Genomic DNA, 23,916 nt, shown 5'->3' on the forward strand with positions numbered 1-23,916 from the left:
GTTCAAGTTAAGGACAATATTGCTCTTCTTCACAGGGTTATTATAAGGACTATATGATAGTGTCTGAAAGCTCTTTGAACATTGGAATGCATCATATAAATACTGCTTCTTATTCTTATTAAGGTAAGAGTTTGGGCGATTAGTGCCACTTTAAGATATGTATTTATTTATCAATTTATAGTCGCCTTTCAACCCAAATTGGATTGTAAGGCTGCTTACAATGAAAACTTAAAACAATGGTAGAACTTAAAGAAAAAACAATTTAAAAGCTTGAAATACAGTTTAAACAATTTTAGAACAATTTAAAATTTAAAAACACAGCAGAATTAAGAGCAGGAAAGAACCTTATGAACAGAGTGCAGAGTGAATACATTTAGGGCACAATTATATTGATTGCAACCTCACCTTTTGAGCGCCTTCAAGCCCAGAGGTTTCTGAGTTTCCTATGCACTGCTGCGCTGAAGCTAGCAGGGCGGGAGGAGCTATGGAGGCATCCCTTGTCTTTCCTATTTCACTAGATGGACTTTTCAGCGTGTCTAGCAAGAGCATTTCAGAGGGGTAGGAAAGGAAGCTGGAGAAGGTTCAGGATAACTCATATCCAGGCCTCTCAGGTCTCCACCCCTCCCTGCTCACCAGAACTCTCCATTTCCCCTCTCTCCAAGGTCTGGTTTCTGACTTCAGAGAGGCAGCTGGCATGGTTTTCTCCATGCTGGCTGCAAGGGTAGGGTAGGGTGGATCTCTGGCCCTCTCCTCCAAGGTCAGAGTGCTGTCTGAGGTTGAAGATATTTGCCCAGAAAATCCCAACCACTCCCAGCATCCCTTCAGCCAGCAATGATAGCCAATAGAGAGCAATCCTATGGCCCCTAGACAGCATCTGAAGTGTCACAGGATGCTGCAGATCTCCTCTGCACCTGTAGACAGGGCTATGAGCATGGAGAAGGCAATCTCATTGTGTATCCCCTCCTCCATTTCAGCCAGCGCAGAAAGTTTCCCTTATTGGAAAGGGAGAAATGGGAGAGTGTTGGGGGCGTGCAGAGAGGGGAGGCAAAAGGCTGGGATCTGGTGGAGGCTCGTGGCTCCTACTTTGGCTGATTCCTTTCTGGGTTTCAGTCAGAACCAGCCAGAATTATAGCTATCCAAAATGCTGATGCCATTTGGGATAGGGTTCAAGTCCATGAATGGCTCCTTTAGAGTTCTGGCTGGTTTTGACTGAAACCCAGAATGGAATCACAGCCCCACTGAAATCAGAGCCACCAGCCACCATTGCTGGCCTCACTGTCTGTCCATACCCATCACTGGTAAGTAAGCTAGACAGGCTCAACTAGAGGCCCATCTAGCTGGCTTTGTTCCTATTTTTGGAGGAATGTGAGGTGAAATCACCCCTGTCACCTCCCGCCTTGCCTGGTTCCTGAAAAATACAAAAAAAAAAAAAAATGTGGAACAAACAAGTTTGAATAGCCTACCTCAAACTGAACAAGTGGGTGTTGAACACAAGCAGGTACTGCCATAGAGAAGGCTCCATCCTCTGTTCCCTCCAACGTAGCCTCTTTTGTGGCAGGACATGCAGAAAAGCATCCCAAAACGATCTTAACCAGCAGGCAGATTCATAGGGGAGGAGATGGTCTTTCTTATCCTGACACCAAGCCAGCTAGGGTTTTATTGGTCAGCATCAGCACCTTGAATTGTGCTGATGCTGACCCAGAAACAGATTGTTATCTAGCTCAGGCTAGTATGATGTGATCAACACCACAAAGCAATCTGGCTGCTTCATTTTGCACTAGCTGTAGTTTCCAAAGACTCTTCAAGGGCAGCCTCACATAGAACCAATTGGAAAAATCTAATCAGGAGGGGATTAAGCCGTAGATCACTGTGGCCAGATTCCACTTGAGTGGAAGATGATACCTTATACATACAGCCTTTCTGTAAGCAACATACTTTGCAACTACTTTGATGTGTATTACAGCCTTTAGATTTTTCACCACCATATATAAATAACAGGAAGTATTTTGTTCGCATATGCACCAAATGTGAGCAATTTGCCTCTGCGCTGTTTCCTGCTTCAGAGCAGATTTTGTTCCATGAACTTAATAGTTTTTATCACTTCTGAACTTCATTATGAATTCCGCTATAGCTTACATTCTTTTAAGGTTTTTTTTTTTTAAAAAAAGAGATTGTTTCCACTTGCAATATCTACAAATACCACTATAAAATTTGATTGTAAAAGAGGTGATAGGTTATATCCCTAAAGTCGTAAGTGGTTTGCAGGACAATAGTAGTAGTAAAATATTGATATAAAGCAATCACTATGTAAAATATTTCCCAAGAGACTGAAAGTTTACCAAGATGGTTATATAAAACATAGTCAATGTGCACACCCGTCCCCCTCACCCCGAGTCTAGGTTATGTTTTGTTTTCCTTGGAAATACTAATACAAAGGATACTGTTGGCAAAGATTGGGTAGAAGGGGGGAGATACAAGAGGGGGGTGATGCAAGTAATACATAGGATACTGCTGGGGAAAGTTTTGGGGAGAGGAGGGAGGTGCAAGATTTTGAATTCTACAAAGGAAGACGTGGTTTTTAAATTACTCTTGAGGATCTGTTATTCTTTTTTTCCACCCACCCTTGTAAGCTCACAAGCTGTAAGTTTATCACCTACTTGTATTGCTGCCTCAAACACAGCATATATGAAATGTAAATCTTTTACACATGCTGGCTACAATTCAGCCAAAGTTAAGCATTCCGAAGCCCTATTGATTCTAACTGGAAAGTGAAGCACGTGCTCAGATCTCTCATATTTAGATCAGTGCGACTGCAAAGAACTTAATTTTGGTTGAATGAAAGAAAACCGTAAAACCTTTCACAACACAAATTCCTTGAAATAGGGGCAAATCTATCACTATGGTCTTAAGAGTTGAACCTCCTTCTTCTCCCTCATTATGGAAATCGAGGAGGAGGAGGAGGAGGAATGCAGTTAAAGACAGCTGAATCATCTTGTTTGGTTTGGTTCTCCTCCAAACTAGTCTTCAGCTCAAAGTCAAAAACATCAGTTAAGAGGAAGGGAAGGGAAGGGACAGAGCCCAGTTCAGGACTGGCTCAAGGTATGAAGGAGTTGCTGGCATGGGTGGGGGGATGTCTCTGGTGATCTCCCTGGGACAATGAAATTCCCTTCCCCATGTCGGTAGGCAGTCCCTTTCCTTAATGTAGGGGCAGGCAGGTGGGCTTACTAGTAGAGGGGCAGGAAAAGAGCAGCCATGTTGCTGCGGGGGCACTGTGAGCAATTAAAATGGCAGCACCAGTGCTCATTGGATAACTGATGGAAAAGAGGCCCAGGGCAGTGGCATCTTCAGTGGTGGCCCCTCAACTGCTGCTTGCTGGTGCTGGCTTTGGCTTTAGCTCAGAACAAGTGCCGCTAGACAGATGCCTCCAAGAAGCCTGCCAGCACGGCAAGGAAGCAACAGCAGCAATATCCTGCAGCGACTTATATTCAGAGATATATTAACTCTGAAGCAGGAGAGCAAAAGATTATCTACGCCTCATCTAAAGCCATCCAAGCCAGCCATTGCCATGTTTGAGGAGCCTTAGCTAACATTATGCCCTTATATGTGATTCTGTGGCTGAAATCACTGATCATTAAAGTCTTGAGGAGACAGTGATGGCATCACGCTCCTGAACAGTGCTTAATTTTTCCCATTTTAGGCTTTTTTAAAAGTGGTTTTTAAAGACAGGTTTGCAGAATCTCAAGCCTGGGGTACCAAATCTGGCTTTCTGGGGTTTCCCAGAAGGCCCCACCCTCTTTCTCTTGCCCCAGCTCTTTTTCCCTTTCTTGGCTGTTGTGCTGTTTCCCCCCCCCCCCATTCAAAAGGCTTGAGAGTGGGGAGGGAAGCTTATTTACTGGCAGCAAGAGCTTTAAGCTAAAATGTGCCAGTACTTTTGGTATTGTGACCCACTCCTTTTGCCCCGCCCCTTTTGCCTTCAGTCCTACCCATGACTGCAACGTGCCACTCTAAGAGCTTCTCTGCAATGGAATCCGGCTGTCCGACTGGAAGAGATTCCGCATCCACTTTAAGAGAATGAACATGGTGGGCATTTTGTGGTTGCTGATGCAAATGGAATCAAGTGTTCTGTGGCATTTTAAGAATGAAGTGTTCCATAGCATTCCATGGCAGGATGTGGTATGTTAGGGTGACCATATGGAAAGGAGGACAGGGCTCCTGTATCTTTAACAGTTGTATAGAAAAAGGAATTTCAGCAGGGGTCATTTGTATGCATGCAGCACCTGGCGAAATTCCCTCTTCATCGCAACCGTTAAAGCTGCAGGAGCCCTGCTCCTGCAGCTTTAACAGTTGTGATGAAGAGGGAATTTCGCCAGGTGCTGCATGCATACAAATGACCCCTGCTGAACTCCCCTTTTCTATGCCACTGTTAAAGATACAGGAGCCCTGTCCTCCTTTCCATATTGTCACCCTACCTACTGGTGCTCCAGGAGTATTGGGTATCAGGCAAGATGTAGACCCTTAGGTGTGGTGAGCTCTGGTAGTGGGAAACCCACCTTCATCTGAAACGAGGAACAAGTGGAGGTAGCTAACCATCATGAAAACAGAGGCACAATTGAAACATTCACAGCTTTTATTAAATGTCATCAGTTATGGAGTAAGTTCTGATAGCATCAGAGGTGAAGGGAGTTGTGAACCTTATTGTTCGTAAATGACACCTGCATGTGTGCGTTTTTAACTTGCATGACAGACAGCAGACTAACAAGTGCAGGTGTTCCCAGAACTGTCTGTCCATGCTGGGCAATGCTGCACCTGTTACAATCCTCTCAATCATACTCTTGAAAAAGGCACAGCAACCCTGTGAGAACAAAAAGGTAATAACTGAACAGATGAAAAAGTGGCTTCCCACTGCTGTCTTGTTGATGAGCTGGACTTGCTGTTGGTCTGTGTGGCATAGAGGTAGTGAACATCTTTGCTTCCATCGTCAGTTGGTTGCCTGTAGGGTGACAAGAAAGACATGGGGATGATGAGCCCTGGTTTAGCATCTGCAAAGGATAGTTCCTGTGACCAAGTGTTTATTAAGGGTTGTTGCATGAATAGCTGAGAATGGGTGCTATCAGGGAGGTCAGGGGTGTTGAAATTCTTCCAGCCCGAGGTTCAAGAGAAACTCTCCATGGCTACTTTCCAGTGGCGGATGTGGCCAAAGGCAAAACGGGCAAAGCCAAAAATACCAGCATGTTTCAGCTAAAACTCTTACTGCCAGGAATTATGCTTTACGAGAAACTTTTCAAACTTTTAGGATGGGGAAAAAAACTGAACAAATGCAGGGAAACCATCGAATGAGCAGTCATTGGGAGAAATGGGTTGGGGCTAGGGGAAAGGAGTGGGGAGTTCTGAAAGGCCAATTTGGGACCCCAGAAGGACTGAATATGGACCCCAGGCCTGAGTTTCTGCAGCCCTGACCTAGAGGCTCTTCCATCCTACATGACTCTGCCTAGTTCTTCATTTTCCATTGGCAGTCCCTGTGTATGTGTGTGTGTGTGTGTGTGTGTGTGTGTGTGTGTGTGTGTGTGTGAGAGAGAGAGAGAGAGAGAGAGAGAGAGAGAGAGAGAGAACGAACAGAGTTATCAAGACAATACTCACCCATCCAATGAAGGGTGTTCCATGGAAATCTGTCTCCAGTGTCTGTTGTATTCTGAGTCATGAGTGTTTGGCTGGTAGTAGCAAGAGGAGAACCGAAGACTTTGATGTTCACTGTGGTACCCACTGCCTTCACCTGTGCATGGTGGGAGTTTACTTTAATTCAGGGGTTTGTTGACAACAAAGACCCCTTACTGGAAACTGTACTCTGTGTTGGTACATAGCTTAACCTGATCAGAAAGAGAAAAGGTGATTTAGTTAGTGCACACTCAGACTTTAATTTAGGTGATGGTGGATGGGAGACACTCTGAAAGTTTGGTTTACTTGAGCACACCCATTTGTTTTCTTGGCATTTAAAAGGCAGAATGGAGTAGGAGTTGCATTTTGAAACATGGCTTCCTGCTTCCCTGTCTTGCTTACCTGTGTGGAGTGTTTTATCCTTACAGCCTGACTTGCAAGAGTGGATATGAGATTCCTGATGGGTGTTGATTTCAGGTGCTCTGAGGCAGGATACCTTCTAAGGATGCTGAGAAGACAGGTGATATTCAGCTCTTCTTTTATTGTAGTAGTTTGTTCTCCTGGGTGTTTCTTGTTTGTGCAACATGCCCCATAACTAAGTTTATACTTCTGTGATCTTGGTTCACTATAGATATTTACACCTGTGGGATGTGAGGTTGCTAGACATAAGGGCATGGTGATGTGTCCTCATGCCACACAACTTGAAAAAGGTGAACTGTGCTCCCTAGTTGTGGCTTATGTTCTCCTGGTGGTGTGCTGTAATTGGAACTCTATCCTCCACTGTGGAGAATTTTTTCTTCCCGCCAGTAAAACATTGTCCTCCAGACAGAAGGCTCCTGGCAATCAGAAGGCATTGTGCAACTACTCCATTTTTTTCTCTCTAACAGATTTTCTGTGATAAGAAAAAAGACAGAAGAAAAGAAGCCGAGGGAAAACATGAAGGGTTACAAGAGGAAGACAACAACACCTGGACTTCCCTGTAAAATGCTTGAATCAGGTAAGACAATGGTGCAATAAAAGCCTCATCTGGAAGGACCCTGGGTGATTCAGGTGCAATCCTATCCCATTTACCAGGTGTATGTTGTGGCAGGGTGGTGCTGTTAATCTTTTTTAATCTTTAATTTTCAAGTGTTCAGTTGAATTTTAAATATTATTTAATCTGTTTCATCTTACTAAATTTCATTTATTTTTGTGAACCGCCCAGAGAGCTCAGGCTATTGGGCGGTATAGAAATGTAATAAATAAATAAATTATTGATGGAGGATTTTTTATGTACAAGTTTTGTACTCAGCAATCTGATGTTTGTGGGTGCTAATGTTTTGTTTTATTATTGCATATTTTAATATAGTAATTTATCTTGTTTAATTTCATTTTGTCTGCTAACTAGCATAGGCATTTTTTTTGGAAGGGTGCATATATAGTCATATACAAAAAAATGGTTGTGTGAATTAGAACTGAGACTATTTTGACAAGGTCAATGGGGCGATTTCATATGCTGGACAGGAGATTCCTTAACACTTTTTGACATCATTTGAGGGCAAAGCCTTTATCTTTACATAAACTCAAATGTTATTCAAAACGCACCCTCAATTTTCTCAATGTAAGAATAAAAGGAGGGGGGGAAATGTTTTTCAAGGAACAAAGAAAAATGTACTGCATCATTTAAAGACATTGGCAGAAATTCCATAGTACTGTTTCACTACTACAGTGCCAGCAGCTTAATAGGAACAGAAGATTTCATGGAAAAGATTACAGTTTAAAATAGAGATCATTTTATTGAATCAAATTAGCAAAAGCAACAGCAGACGCACCAAACCTAGACCCATGTATAAAATCAATGTTTTCAATTATTGTGATAAAACCACATGTGTCAAGAAATTAGTATAATGAAAAAAGTTTTAAGAATAAATTAGAGATTACCATTCCATATAAATATTTACATTATTTATTTATGAATGTGTTGGAATCAAAACTAGGAAAAGAAAGTTCTTGTCAATGTAAGAAATATATTACTGTTCCACAATTCCCCCATAGACACAACTTTCCCCCTCCCAGCTACCATAGAAAACTCTGCAGTGGTTCCTCTTCCAAGGTTGGAATAGCGACATCGGAAGATGGATAGTGGGGAAGAAAGGGAGCATGATCATGTGTGGGAAGGGGAGCTTTAATTCTTTATATATATATAAAAATGGTACAAATTTGTCCAAATCTATAAAACAGAGAATATACAACTAGTTAAACAAAGACATAACATCTAGTCACATAGATGAATATCATTGTTGCCAGACATTCCGAGAGAGAGTCTCAGGCCATAGCTAGACCTAAGGTTTATCCCTGGATCGTCCAGGGGTCAAACCTGTTCATCTAGGTGACACACAGGGGATCCACCGCTCAGGCAGGGGCGAACCCTGGATGATCCTGGGATAAACCTTAGGTGTAGCTGTGGCCAAAGTCTCAAAGTAAGAGAAGCCCATGGAGATTAAAAAAAGAGAAAGTCTTACTGTCCAGATCTTATAGAATTAAGTAGACCTGTCCATGCATTACCATGAGTCACCAGGGAAGACTGAAATCCATCACCTTGATCAGTGAAGTTAATGAATGGTGACCATGCACATTCAGATGTATTAATATCTTTTTAGTCTCTTAAATGTCTAATTTGCTGAGTCAGTTGCTCCAGGAATGCCAAGTTCCACACTCTCCCATACCAATCACTCAAATCAGGGAGCCTGTGACACTTCCAGTTTTTGGCAAAAACTTGTCTAGCAGAAAGAATGAGGTTAGAGCTTTTTCAAATATTATGTAAATTAAGAAAGACAAGACCTGGATCTAGACTGGGAATTTTGTTGATTTCATTTTCAATCTTAATCCAGAAGAGTTGAGCAAATGAGCAAGTCCACTAATGATGGAAGTATGTACCAATGGCTTCACACACTGTCCAGCATAGCGGAAATTTGCTTTTAGTTATTCTTGCAATTTTCACTGGAGTGAAGCACCATCTGTAAATCACCTTGATTGAACTTCTCTAATATGGGCTGAGAAAGGGAGAGTTGAAGAGAGTCATGGATCCACAAGCCTCTCCATTGCCATCACCACCCACTACTGGGTAAATCAGCTAGCCGGGCTCAGAGGCCTGTCTAGCTAAAAATGCTTTTAAAAGGAAACAAATATGCTTCCATTGTTCCTCCCACCCTGCCTGATGTCTGCTGGCAGGAATTTGGACAGACAAAGTGTCAATCACATGGGAGAGAGTTCTAGGTCCATTTTCAGCAAATAGTGTCATAGGAACACAGGAAGCTATATTATACTGCATAAATGGTCCATCTAGTTCAATATAGTCTCCTACTTACTTTCCCATCCTGGTGCTCTCAATATGTTTTGGACTACAAATCTCATGAGCCCCAACCTGCATGGTTAGTGGTTGGAGGTGATGGGTATTGCAGATCAAAACATCTGATGGACACCAAGTTGGTGACTGGCTATGGCTCACCAGTGCTTGACACTGAGGACATTCCTAGCCGTAGAGACTGAACCTAGGACTTTTTGCAGTCAAGCCATGTGCTCTACCACTGAGCTATGGCTCTTCCCTTTCTATGTGTTCCCTTTGTCATCATAGGAACACCTGAGACCCACTGGCATTTCCCAATCACCTCAAGTTTGGGTTTCCACCTCTCTATGGGCCTTGCAGTGCAGAACACTGCACTATGCAGTGCACAGACTGCCATTGTACAGACTGTACTAACAGCACAATCCTATACACATCTACTCACAAGTAAGCCGCACTGAGTTCAATAGAACTTGCTCCCAGGAAAGTGGGTATAGGACTCCAAACTAAGTTACAGTTTTGAAGTGTTGATAACATACTGTAGGACAATTCTATTTTTCTAGTATATATTTTCTAAAAGAACCATTACCTTCATGGTTTGTACATCAAAAAAGGATAGAGCTGCAGAGTCAATGAATAAATATATATAGTGTGCAGCGCAGTGAAAAGCCTTCAACAATGCATGACAGCCTGTGTGGTATAGCAGTTAGTCAGAGTATAACTAGGACTCAGGGGACCTAGGGATTCTCCACATGGGGCTTTTATCCTGCAATTGAGATTGGTTACTAATGCAAGTTTGTGGGTCCTTTATATGATGTTATCAAGCTCCAGAGCCTCTCCCATGCTTTCTGACCTTTATCCCATTTTTTAAGACTGCAGATAATGAGCTATTTAAATATCACAAGTTGATTTTCTCTGTGAAAAGAGGAAGTGGTGCAGTAACACAGCACCATCTAATGGCTGTATAATGAAACATATAAAGGAACTCTCCAGGAAAACAAAACAGAAGTGTGTGAAAAGGGACGATCTTAAAACTGCAAAGAATACAGACGCAGAAGCCCTGGTAAAGTTGCAGGATAAAAAAAACCTGGTGTGGAAAACCCCTAGGTTCAAATCCCTCCTTGACCAAGATAATCACTGGGTGACTTGGGGCAGTCACTATCTTTCAACCTAATCTACTTTGTTGAGTTCTAGTGGAGTTCTAGTACACATAAAATGAAGGTGGACAAGGAGAACTGTGTACATTGTCTTGATATTATTAGAGGAAAGAGTAAATAAATAAATAAAGGTGCAGGGGCTGAAGGTTATGAAGTGATATGAGAATAAGGAGAACTCTCCTTGGTATCAAAATAGAAGCATTCCCAGTATGTCCATCTGTTAATCAACACATTTCTTTACGTGATATGGAAATCCTTTGAGTGAAAGAGTAGTTCCAGTAGTAGTACCAAGACTGTCAGTTTCATAATTTAAGCCACAGAGAGGAAACTTTTGATTTTTGGAACAATACTGAAATGAATCAATACATCTAAGGCCATAGCTAGACCTAAGGTTTATCCCTGGATCGTCCAGGGGTCAAACCTGTTCATCTAGGTGACACACAGGGGATCCAGTGCTCAGGCAGGGGCGAACCCTGGATGATCCCAGGATAAACCTTAGGTCTAGCTGTGGCCTGAGTATGAAAAAGTAGTAAAAACTAAGTAGGTAACAGTTAATATATAAAACATACTTTAAAGAAGTAGAGTATAATGTGGATGCTTAAACACAGATCATTAAAAATCTGAACTCAAGGACCTCAACATTTGCCCTCTGTCTGAGCCATGCAACGCAACATTACTGAACCCAATGGAATGTATAAGGCTTGCTAAGTGCTTGAAAGTGGCTACATTTCTCAAAATTTATAGGCTGGTGAGGTAAACTCTACTAGCCAAAGCTGTGTTTCAAGAAAGTTGTTAACATAAGTCAAACCTCATACGAGCAGATGTTTAATTTTGTTTAACAAAAGCCTGATGTGGTTTTGATCACTTTTTCAGCTCCTCATCTTCTCTCCTTCTGCTAAAACCCTGGTAACATCTACACAATCCCTTCCATGCTTTTCTTTTACATATCTAACCCAGAGATTCTCCCTCTGTCTCTTCTTTTGGATGAATTCACATTTATTTAATTATGCCCAGGTGGGAATTTTCTTAAAGCAGACATTAGTCCTAAGCTTGCATATAATTAATCAAAGTGGCTAAAAGTTATTCTAAATAACTGAAGTCTTCCTAGATTACAGCAGCATTATTAGCATATGATTAATAAGCAGTTAATTCAGACCATGTCCTGCAACACATTTGTTCAGATATTTTATCTTACTTCAAAGTCCTGTGGCAAAGCTTCAAGCCATAGTTAAGAGACCTGCTTTACTTAGTAATACATTGTTAAAAGTACCATCTGGTCAAACAGCTGATAGAACTCAAACATCCAGGTCCCCATTTGTTCCTCTTGAGAAATATATGTGGCCTACTGTGTTGTGTAATGCTTATGCCGATTGATCATGATTTTAATCAAACCGAACCAAATTTGCAAAATCAGACTTGTTCCATGCGCCCCATAGTTATTCTAACTATCATCATTAAAATTAGGCACGGGGCAGGTTTGCACAATCGCAGACCGAAAATAAGCCACATTGGCTTGTTTTTCCTCCCTGAGTGTGCGCCAGTTGTGATCTGTCCACCAAGCGCAGGTTGTTGTGATGTCTAAACCTGGTGAGGGTGGCTGGCTGGGGTTATTTACAAACCATTCTGAAGCTGTAGTACAAGCCATGGGTTTCTGAGTGGTGTGTAAACCACCCCAGTCACCCAACCTTGCTGGCTCTGGATATCATGACAAGCGGCACCCAGAAGGGAAATTATGCAGCTCACAACTTGGCATGTTCCAGGAGGAAAAATAAGGCACTGTGGCTTATTTTCTCTACATGATTGTGTGAACTTGGTCACTGTGTTACGAAGGCTATGTAACAAGGGCTACTGAGAAACAAGAGGGTATCAGCATGCTCAGTGGAATCCCAAGGGGAGCATCAATAGAAAACAAAATCTTTAGGGGGGGAAACCTGAGGGAATGAAAACAGACAGCTCAAAATTGTCCACTGTGGACAGAACATATTCAGTGGCACTAAATGTCTGGCACAGGATGGTGGGGGAGGGGGAGGACAGAAAATCAGTGGGTGGTATGGAAGGATGGAATGGAATATCCTGGAAGAAGGTATGAACGGCTGGATAGAACATTAAAAGGATGAACTCTGCAATGTTTTCTTACAAGTCCCACTTTTAATAATGATCATAATCTTAAACTACAAGATGACACTTACTTGAGCACCAGGTTGACCCTGCAACAAAAGAAAAAGAAAGAGTTACAAAATTTGTTTGCTAAAAACAAGGCAGTCTCAGCTTTCTAATCAGAAGGAAGAGAATGATCAGGTGAACCGTAGACTCTGCAGAAGCAAACTTCAGAGACTAAAGTGCCCAACTGAAAGACTTGTGGTTAAAACTCCAATGAGTGCATTCATTAGAAGTAACAGATCCAAAATGTAGTAAATTATTTCAACAGGAAATCAGTTAAGAAGCTTCTAATTTAGAAGAAGCTTCTAGTTGGTTTAGTGAAAGACAAAAGCACATACAGCATACAATGTGTAGTAAAGGTAATTTTATTTTCAAAATGTCATTGGTTCTGAATAGCATACATCTTAACATCCTTAGGAATTCAAATGTGAAATTGCTGCTTTTGTATAAAAAATATGCAACTTATCACTAAAATAGGTATCCATAATAGAAGATTGGAGGGTAGCCTGTTTAATACCATTTTAAACAAAGGTATCTAGAGGAGAACAAAGGAATTACAATCTGCTAAACCTTACATCTATCCCAGGTAAAATGTAAAAAACTTGTTCAAAGACAATAAAGGATAAGCTACACAAAGCAAAAATCAGCATGGCTTCTGCAAAGGGGAGACGTTCTTCACTACTCTTTTATAACTTATTAAGAATATCAATGTAATAAAGATGGCAATAGTCTGTTTACATTATCAAAAAAGATAGATGGTTTCTCAGCAAAAGCTCCTGAACAAACTTAGCAGTCATGGAATAAGTGGGGTTTTTTTTTATTCATTAGAAAGAGGTTAAAGGACAGCAGAAAGACAGAAGGACAATTTTCACTATGGATGGGAGGAGGCAGTGGGAACCCACAAGTATCTGAATTGGGACTGATGTTATTTAACATGCATAAATGATCAGATGTCAGGCTGAGGGAAACAGAATGAGAATAGGGCAGGATCTATACTACTGCTTTATAATTATATTGAAGTGCACTGACAACTGTTGGGGGCCATGACACATTCTATATACCATTTTCAAACTGCTTTCAAAGTGTTATATCCTGCTTGGTGTAGATCTGACCTAGATGTTCACTTGGTTTGTTCCAACATGGATCATTTTATGTTTTTATTCTTCTCTGTTTGAAGTTGGAGGCCTGATTTAATTACATATGTTTCTAGACTAAAAGATGCAGAGAGCAGCTAATTCTCCTAGTGTAACTACAATTCAAATTTTCCCATTCAAAAACTGATTGGTTAGCTATTGTGTAACTGTCTAGTCTAACCAGTGGCCATCATCCATCTTGCTTTTGTGCATGGTATAGGCTGGTGCTCAAAATAATTCACCACTCAAAATGCTGACCAGCTTGCTATTACACACACTTCCCCATTCTGTGCAGTTGGCTTAGTTGGAAGTTATTATTTGCTTTAATTTTTCTTCACAGATCAACAGCAACTGCTTGGAAAATTGTTTGCTATATTTGGAACTCTTTTTGCAAATGGGAATATGCAGTATGGAAATGATCACTGCTACATTCAGCTACCGAAACAAATACACACAAACCACTTCTTAGCTTGATATGGAGAACAGCACTGGAGAGGATAAATCCATATGAGAGTCTACATAATAATTGTACTGTGTGTCATTACCCACCCCCCAAAGGTATTGTATGATAATCAGCACATTTTCATCTAATAGCCCACATTTCTTGTAACAGAGATAAACTTTTTATTATTATTAAACTAAGAATTTGTTGGGTTTTTTTAACTGGTTCTTATGGGCTAAGTTGAATTAATAGTGACTTCTCTTTTTTTTTTTTTTTTTTTTGCAAAAGAAATCTGAGTTTACTGGTGTTTTATTCTATAGAGCGGAATGCCTAAGGGTTTGCCCCATGGATTCTGGGGTATACTAGGAGATGTTACTAATGCTATGTATTACAATTTTGAAAGAAAAAGAAAACAACTGAAAATGGACCATGGTATGACTTTTATGTGACTCCAGGTCAGATGAATTTATCCCTATCTCTGCAGACTCAAACCAGTATTACTTTCAAACCTGAAGCCTACCATTAGAATAGAACGTGGTCCTAAATTCTAATCAGAATATAGCCATCTATACATGAGTAATGTGTAATTTTATCATTACGTTCCAAAACATGTTTATTTATGAAGCTTCATATTGACTGGTTGTTATTTGAAGTAAATAGATCGCTCACTGGGGGGAGGGGGGAATCACTTAATGGACGCTTCTAGAAATAATCTTTGAATTGTCTGTTAAGTGTTTTCCACTGCAGACTTCAAGCAGAATGAATTATATTCCTTCCCCCAATAAAGAGTTTCTTCTGTTCAAAGTGCATTTGGAACAATTTTATCACAATAGCATTAAAAATAAAGATTTAGTTCAACTTCTGTGAATTTCCACTGGGTTTTTTTTTAGTTTAGGAGTTAGTGCATTCTTCTTCTTAGTAATTCTTATCGGAAGTCTCATTTCATTTGCACACTGACATTTCTGTAAGATCTGTAAACTAAGCCTGATTTCTGATAGTCCAGCTGAATTTTTACTGCCACTTAAAGAATCCCTAATTATTAGCCAAAAGTTTTGATTACTATGAGACAGGGTTGTTGTTTTTAAAGCTTGAAGTCTCAAAGTTGTACTGTTTCAGAATGGCAGTTTTGCCAAGTAAAATAAGCAAAGCAGACACAAAATTCTCCAGCAGGAAAAAGAAGTCCTTTGTCTTTCACAACTAATGATATGGGTGGTGTATTATTTAACAGGTGATGGGCAGAACATACCAAGTTTAAGGAATCAAAAAACTTTTGGCTAAGACCTGAAGATAGCTATGAAACAGTTTCAATAGTCAGAAAGACGATTATAAGAAATCTTCACTCACCATTGCAGTTTGTTTATTCTTTACTCTGGATGCACATATTCTTTGTTTGTTTTCCATCGCCAGTAAAAAGAATCCAGTGGGGATGGGTGGGGGGATGGAGAGATATGACCGAGCCTCATGGCCATCCCATCCCATCCCATCCCATCCCATCCCATCGAGCACACAGTAAGGGGAAGAAAGGAAGGAGAACAGCTGTCCTGTAGCTTGCACACATGGCTCAATGGTATTGGCAGTATTTTAGTAGGCTTTGAATATGGGTGACAGCATGCCTCCCTCTCTGACACCCAGTCAACATGAAGGTAATGAGCCATTCCCTCACTCTGAATTGGCTGTGTGATATTGTCACACAGCTAAATCTAACTGGCAACAGGGCGTTGCCATGAAGTCAAGAGGGAGAAGGTCTCAAAAACAGGGCTGAAAGAACAGCGGAGAGCAAGCATCCAATACAGACAGAAAAATACATTCTCTGAATACTACTTCCATGTCTAAAATTTTCACAAATGAATATTCAATGGGTGATAGAACTAGCATTCCAAGTTTCACCAATTCTCGTTATAGCTTATCTTGTACAACCTATTAACATGGCTTGCAACTGCTGTGGGCAGTTCATCTACTTGTAACTCGAAGAACAAAGCTTTGAAAACATGATTTCAGTCTAACTATTGGGAGAGAAGGTGAGATACACCTTTGATTTCAGGACATCTTTGTAAATCATTTCTTAAAAGGGGGTTGCACATTCAGGGATTCCCACCACATGAAGGACAACAAAGAATCTACCAAACAAACAAAAGCCACTTCTATAGCTTCAGTATCACTTTGGCTTTTAGTAATATGATAGATTCCAAAAGGATGTTTCAATGTACTGGTATTGAATGTTCCATAATTCAACATGTGACTGAATATAGAAGACATATGGCAAAACCTATGGTGGTTCTTGAGTTATGGTTGAACTGAACATACAAAAGCTGGGAAATCATTTTTTCCCCAACCATAACATCAGCCCTCTTTCAAACCAAAACATGCATTGGGCAAAAGGACCAGCACATGTGTTGCAAGTGACGAAGAGCAAAGCCCATTGGGATGTACATGTAACCATTGAACCACAGGCTCTGGGACCTATTAGTCACCGGTCTGACCTGTGAAATATTATGCAGATTGGATAAGGGGGAGCTTAGATATGTCCCAACAACTAACTTTTTGCCCCATAGGAAAAACACACAAAACGTTGTTCCCAACCACAACTATGGGTGACCCAACTCGGCCACCCACACTGAAAGAGAACCATGGACTGGCCAGATAAATTATTAACATGTAAAACATTCAGTTATTACAGAGATGGTAGCATGAGTCCTATAAAGTTAGAGAACATGCAGAAAAAAATGAAATGCATTTGACTTATGTAAAGTTGAGGAATATAAAATTGGACACTTTCAAGTTAGGGTCTATAGCATTCTAGGCCAGGGAATGATAACAGATGAAGCCTGTTTATTGAATAACTAGTGCAAAAACCACGTCAAAGTGGGCACTAGTAGTCCTGCTTCTTTCCCGATTTTTTTGCCCCTCAGTCCCTTCACCACAGAGGGGCTCATGAATAATGCAAACGTGGTTCATGCATAGTGAATTCCCCTTCCAAAATTTGTATGTGGCATGCCCTTCTCTCTCCCTGCTGGTGGTGGCAACCTAACTGGGCGGGTGCGTCTGGGGCCCACCTTCACACCATACTGATTGGCTGAGCAGGGCTGTCCATCATCCTGCTTGGTGCGGAGGAAATTAATTTGCTATTGAAGCTTGAGCTTTGAACTTGGTTGAACTTTCAAAATTCTCTGCATATCTACACTGCTCAAGCTTCAGTTCAAAACAAAAATGATAAAAATAGGTCTGGTTGATCGCAAGTAATAAGCCTTACACTACTATATTCTTATATAAAATGCTGCTGCTGCTAATATAATAATGCTATATCAAACCCCTTTGAGTGCCTACTCTCAAGTGAATTGGGTGATCATAAGAAATAAAGAGGTACTTAAATCAAGCCAAGTTGATAAAGATTTTGTAATTTTGTCTGTTATGAATAGTCATTAAAATACAATTGTGCATAAATGATTTAGGGAGAAAGGAGACACTTTCAGGGAAAAGCCTGCTTAGGGCAAAAAAGCCACCTACCAGCTCTCCATCCATACCAACTGGACCCTAGGATAATCAAAACCCAAACAACATAAAACTAATAAATCAACTTAGTGCTGATGTCAGGGGAAATGCAAAGGTGTAGAATAGTTTAGGCTATTATTTGCTGAATGTCAGCAGTTAGCTGTAATGCCCTCAGGGTATCTCAGTCACCAAAGCTGAGAGAAAGGAACAGCAGCAGAAGCAGATATAGAAAGGTATTAATAAGAACAGGATGTTAGAAAGTCACCAGGCAGTTGTTGGTGTGTGACAAGGAGTTCCGGAAAGCTAGACTTGCCATCTATAAATGTATATGAAATAATGCATCTGGCATTTGTATTTCTTTTTGAACAGTTAAATGCATGAAGTAAGGCCTATACTGTAAGACTGTGATCACAATTATTTCTTGAAGAATATATTTCAAGTGCAAGTATATATCTAAGATCTTGCACATAATTCAATTTTCAGTTGAGATAATTAAAATTCTTTCTGTTATGAAAGACGCTCTCTCTAATAGTTAGTACTTTGGATGTCTGACAGTGGAATCTTATACATGTCTACTCAGAACAAAGTCTCACTGAGTTCAGTGGGACTTACTCCCAGGTAAACGGGTATAGATTTTAGCCTGAAAGAGGAAAATATCTGCCAGTCATTCCCACTTTAATAGTATAACTTCTTAGTACTAACTACACAATAGACAGGTTCTAAGTTTAGACAGAAGAGTATTCCTTCATCAATGGAATTACATCTGATCGCATGTTGGTGCAGCTCAGAATCTTACTTATGTTTAACATATATTAAATATATTGATGGGTCTCTGACTGTACAATAAACTTTCATTATGTTCTTACAATTTCTTGTTATTCAGCAACTATTAGACTTGGAATTACCAAATTGTTTGTAAAAATTAATCGGGATTCACTGTACAGAACTGACTCTGTTTTAAATCTCAAATATTCTAGGATTGCATCTACTAGGTAATTTACGCTGACAGCCAAACTTAATAACTAGTTCAATAAAAGATTGTTTGTACTGCCTTATATTTGTGGTCTCAGTAGATGCTCATAATGATGTTTGTTTAGAAAAGTTTTGCTTTCCTGGCAGGCATCTTGAGAGTGTTAGTGTCAGTGAGCATTTAGAGGTACCGTTGCGGTGATGGGTAATGCCTGAGGCTCCCCAGCTGCAAGCCCTGTGGCCCAGTTGGTGGTGATAAGGGTTACCTTTGAGGCCAACCTTTCTCACTCACTCGGAGGGGCACGAGGGGGAGTGACACGGAAGGCCTCCCTACCCCAAAAGGGGAAGCCTGGGAGATGGTGAACTTTGAGTCCCCACTCTCAGGCCGTGAATGTCTCACCCGATAAAACAATGGCATGTGGCTGGATTAGAGAAGATGCCTGCTTAGGTTTATCCTTTTTGCAGATCTAAAACAAAACTAACGATCTCATACAGACCCGAGTTGGAATGAGCTCTGAGTTGTATTTCAAGAACCTAAATGAGCTCAAGATAACAGATGGAAGCTGTTATGAATTATAATTTGGATTTCACAGAATCGTAAGGGCACATCTCATGGAAAAACAACATTCCTTTAATGCTAATGTTTAAAATATTTCTACGCATGAAAGTAAGCAAATTTAGATTGCTTCTCAGTTCTACCTGCCTACTTATAAAATGTCCATAACATAGTCCTATACAGATATTAATACATAATGGCATTGGGGTGGATGTGTCGTTAACACCCTTGGATAATTACATTCACAGATCTGCAGCTACAATTGGGGCTGGAATTCAAAGAGCTCCCAAGCTCACAGAGCATTTCTGACAACATGCCCAGAGGTGATACAAAGGAAGGTTCTGTGCTCCATGCACTTTTGAAAAAACTGACCTTGAAATGAGGCACTACTCTTCTGAAAACATGTCTCTAAGTTTGGACGTTGAACACTTGAAAATGAAGCCATGGGGAATTTTGAAAAGCTGCCCCATACACACAAATACAATAATTAAACATTGGCTGCCATTTTAAGCATATTTACTATGAAGTACATTCCAATGAAATCAAGCAAGACTGTGAATGCGCTTAGAATGGGGCTGTTTTATCACTGTGGAAAATTGTTCAGGCAGAAAAGGAGGGCGTCTAAGGGATTCTTGGATGGGAAAAGACATTTCTATAGTGTTCTGTATAAATATTTGCTAGCTAATCCCCACCAGAGTGGTAAGGTCTGTTAGGCAACTGGATAGCGAGATAAACCCTTTCAAATGCTTCCTGTGGGGTTGTGTCAGCCAGTAGCGAAGTTTAATAATTCGGTCCACTGTAGACTAAACTGTTTTACAGCACAATCTGACATATGTCCACTCAGAAGTATGTCCCATTAGTTTCAATGGAGCTTAGTCACAGGTACTGATGTACAGGACTGCAATCTTACAGCACAATCATATATCCACCTAAGAGTAAGTACCACTGAACTCAATGGGATTACTTCAGAATATAGAAGGAGGAGGATTTGTATACAAGGTGACATTCTTTCAAATGCCTTTATTACCTATGCATCTTATAGGTGTATACCACATATCTGCAATTAGACCACCAGCTTTCTCCTAAATCAGTTTGTCAGCATGGATAGGAACAACTTTGGAACAGCGGGTGGGAGGAAAAGAAATTGAGGTAGTACAACTATACATCTCATTTGTAAGGGAATCAGACTGCCATTTTATTTTCTAGGTAGGGCTCCTTTGACAACTGCTAAGCATGCAAGAACTTAGTAGGTGAAACTTTTTCTATCACTTCATCATCTTGGCAGGTTCCCTGTGTTGTTAACAGCGGCATAAGAAGGCAAAAAAAACTAACTGGTGATGTGTTTCCTATCATGGTATCTCTATGATGGAAAATGTGTGGCTTTTGATTTTTTGCCTGTTGAAACTATGGCATGGTTCAGACAACACGCTAAACTATGCTGCTTAACCACAAAATGGTTAATGGAATACATTAAGGTCAATGCATTCCGTTAACCATTTTCTGGTTAAGCAGTATGGTTTAGCGTGTTGTCTGAACCAGGCCACTGTCAGAAAAAATGGTGGCAGCTGTACCTTTCCCTATTGTCAGTCTTCATCTATATATAATTTCCTTAATTTTGTGTGCCAATTCCCCCAATCCTCTCCAGCAAACAAGCCAGCATTTCTCATTTACTCCACTCAAGTTCAAAATGTCTATTTTAAATGGCTGAGGATTATAACTAAGCAAACTATCTTAATTTGCAAAGAACTAGTTTACTGTACTGCAACAACTTTGAGCACTTTGACAACCATAACACACACTGAATGGGGAATTTATCAAAGGATCAAAACACAGAGAGAGCCCGGGGGGAGGGGGAGATTTCCCTTGATAGCAGAGGCATGGCATTAGTATTAAAATACCAAATTTAAATGCTTTTTCTATGTTAAACATCACTTTGCAAATTATTCACTTTAGATTCAGGTAAGCTGAAAGCTGGAACAGTTTTCCTATTACCACCTCTTTGCTAGTTCACAATTCACGCTATTGCTCTTCATCATGAAACCATTAAAAATAAATGATCTCCACTTCTTCTTCCTACCTAAGTTAATTATATGTTTAGCAAGAGTGCCTTTAAATTGGGTGCTCTTATGTGATTCCCTAGTGGTCTGATGAGATTTCTTTGTTGCGGGAGATTTGGAATTCAGGTAGGCAGGAAATATGTTCGAGCTATGTCTTCCCCCACTGTCTCTCTTTAAAAAGGAGTTTCCCTACATGGTAAAACATTTTTTCATGCCATTTATTTCTGAATGAGTTGAAATGAACTGCTGTTAAAACTAATAATATGAAGAAACTACTTTTTTTGCCTAGCTTGTTTTCTAGATTTCAATGTAGAAGCTATAGTTCAGTGGTAATTTATTTATTTATTTCATTTTTATACCACCCAATAGCCGAAGCTCTCTGGGCAGTTCACAAAAATGCTCTACATACAGAAGGTTTGTAGATATTCAATATTCCAGGTAGTTCTTGTCTAAACCCTGAAGATCTGCTGTCATCGGAGTTGGTTCATTTCAGTATTGTACTGAAGGCAACACTGAGATGAACCAACAGTCTGACTTGATATAAGAAAATGTCCTGTGTTCCTCAGCATTATTTACATTGACTAGTAGTTTTAAAATGGAATGTTTCCTAGCTCTACCTGGAGTTCCTGACAATTGAACTCTGAGATCTGCATTCAAAGTATGTGTTCTACCAATGACAGCCCACAGGTCTTCCATAGTGCAGTAGACTAATCTAATGAGGTTGAGGTACAAGCTACTTCCTCAGTGACAGGAAAGTCAGTACCTTATTCAGGGTCCTCCCAGCCAGAGAACATAGCCCTACCATCTTCTGGCTCAGACAACGAGTACCCAACAGAGCCTCCATCTCCCCAGCCTTGGAGAAGTCTCAGGCTACAAAACCATCTGAAGACCCTTTATCAATTCAGTCAGTTCCTCCAGGAGGGATGAGCCTACATAAAGCTTCTTATCACCCTACATAAAGCTTCAGTTGGCTTTAGCTTTAGCTCCCTGCTGAGACAATATCCTCCTTGTTGTCCCCTATCAACATTGTGCTGGTAGGGAAGAGTTTCAGCCAGCAGGACACACTAGAAGCTATCCAAGGTCCTACCTTCTTCATGCCTTGATCTCACCACCAGCTTCTTCTGCAACCTTTAGGGGCCCTCAGAACAGGACACAGCCCATCTCCTTAATTCAGTAGCAACCATTCTAACAATAATGATAACTCCAATTGGTCTGGATTATTCAAAGGGATAGCAGTTCCAGTAAATCCACCCAGATACAGCTCCATGAAGATGCAAAGTACACCGTTATTGGGATTAGGATGTCTTCTCCAGTACAGTAATCTGACTATAGATTGTACCTAGACAAGGGTAGCTGCTTCCTGCAAATGAAGGCCTGTTATCCCTGAGCAGTGGAACCCACTGAAGAATAACAAATGGTTTCTGGTTGTCAATATCCTACTACCCCAGTCTACAGGTTACCCAGATTTCTTAAGTATTGTGCAGGTTTAAAGCAAAGTGGGCAGTGGCAGCAAAAGGGTGGAGAGATAAGCTATTTCCCCACATACACACCCAGAGCTACTACTGTAAAATGAGGTTAAAACAGAATAGCAAAACTTTACTATATGTGTTCTCTAGCTTGGGTGAGTAAACATGAAGTATCTTCACAGATAAAGGAGCCAATTGCTGCTTGGTTCTCCCCAGAAATACTCGGAAGACATGCTTCCTCATATGAACTGTACTTCCTCAATATTGCACGTAGAATCAATTAAGCATAAATAGTGCTCACAACTTTGTGCTGAACTGATGTAATAATCTCAAGAGGCACACTGCTGTCCTCCTTCCAGATACTTTCTGATGTTCATCCAGCTAGGTAAAGCATTGCAGAAGCTCTTCTAGAGAATCTAGATTGCAATGTGTTCACTAAATAGTTCTTGCAGAACAATATTTCTCCTGCTGCTTGACAAGAGCATTTGTCAGAGCGAAAGAAATGTTTGGTTTATGTAGCCACCAACCAATTCAGAATCCAAATATTTTGTCTACCCTTGCTGCAGTTAAGGTACTAAACCTTGCTGCCAGAGACAATGCTGGAGATATCAATAGCATGATGCACCCTGCAGGTGTTCTTCATCCATTTTATGCCAGATAAAAAAACATCTCTCAGGGGCTAAGCATGATCTCCACAGCTGTGCAAAGAATGTGGGAACATAATATTGAGTTGTATTATCTGAGGTATTTGTCAAAGCTGTACAAAAGGGAAGCCTTTTAGGTCTGCAAGACACACTTCCAGGTTTAAATTGACCAGTGATGTATATGGTTTACAGAATATGCCTGTATACACAATGCCTGCATATACAGGTATGAGGTTCCTGCTTCAGACACTTCCTTATGTTTGACATAACATTAGCCATAATAATAGCCCTGTTCAGGCATTAAGGAAAACACATGAATTGGACACAGGGACACACAATGACCACATCCCCACCATGTCCCAGTGCCTGCAGGTTCTGCCCACTCACTTCTGACTTTGCTGCATTGCCTCTCCCCTTCCTAGCACTAAAAATGCAACAATAATACATTTATTATTTTCAGGTGGAAACAAACCAAACATTCACTTGTAGTTCCTTTGTATCCTGGACAGACACATTACAAGGAAGGGCCATACCTCAATGTGTGAACCCATGCCTTGCATGCAAAAGGTCAAACCTCAGCATTTCTAGATAAAGCTGGGAAAGACTCGTATCTAAAATCCCAGAAAGCCACTAGCAGTCAGTGTAGATGAGCCTTCCCCAATCTGGTGTGGTCCTGATGTTTTGCATGCCTATCTCCAGGTAGGGCCAGGAAATACTCTGGTCTTTAACTGTGGAGAGCTGCTGTAATCCAGTGTAGACAATACTGAGTTACATGGACCAATGGTTTGCATCAGTATAAACCATTTTCCTATCTTCCTAATACATCATAGAGCAGGGATGGGGAACCTTAATCCCAGGGCCAAATTTGG

At 40.6% G+C, this 23,916-nt stretch overlaps 1 protein-coding gene across 1 annotated transcript in view; it reads right to left on the reverse strand.

The window, feature by feature from the left end:
* Positions 1–23,916, reverse strand: part of COL25A1 (collagen type XXV alpha 1 chain) — a 316,152-nt gene that overhangs the window by 114,252 nt on the left and 177,984 nt on the right. The window contains exon 5 of the mRNA XM_063136097.1: positions 12,321–12,338. Within this exon, the coding sequence (XP_062992167.1) occupies positions 12,321–12,338 (18 nt within the window). The remainder of the gene's footprint in view (positions 1–12,320; positions 12,339–23,916) is intronic.

The sequence above is a fragment of the Elgaria multicarinata genome, chromosome 10 (assembly GCF_023053635.1).
Source record: "Elgaria multicarinata webbii isolate HBS135686 ecotype San Diego chromosome 10, rElgMul1.1.pri, whole genome shotgun sequence".
Classification (NCBI taxonomy): domain Eukaryota; kingdom Metazoa; phylum Chordata; class Lepidosauria; order Squamata; family Anguidae; genus Elgaria; species Elgaria multicarinata.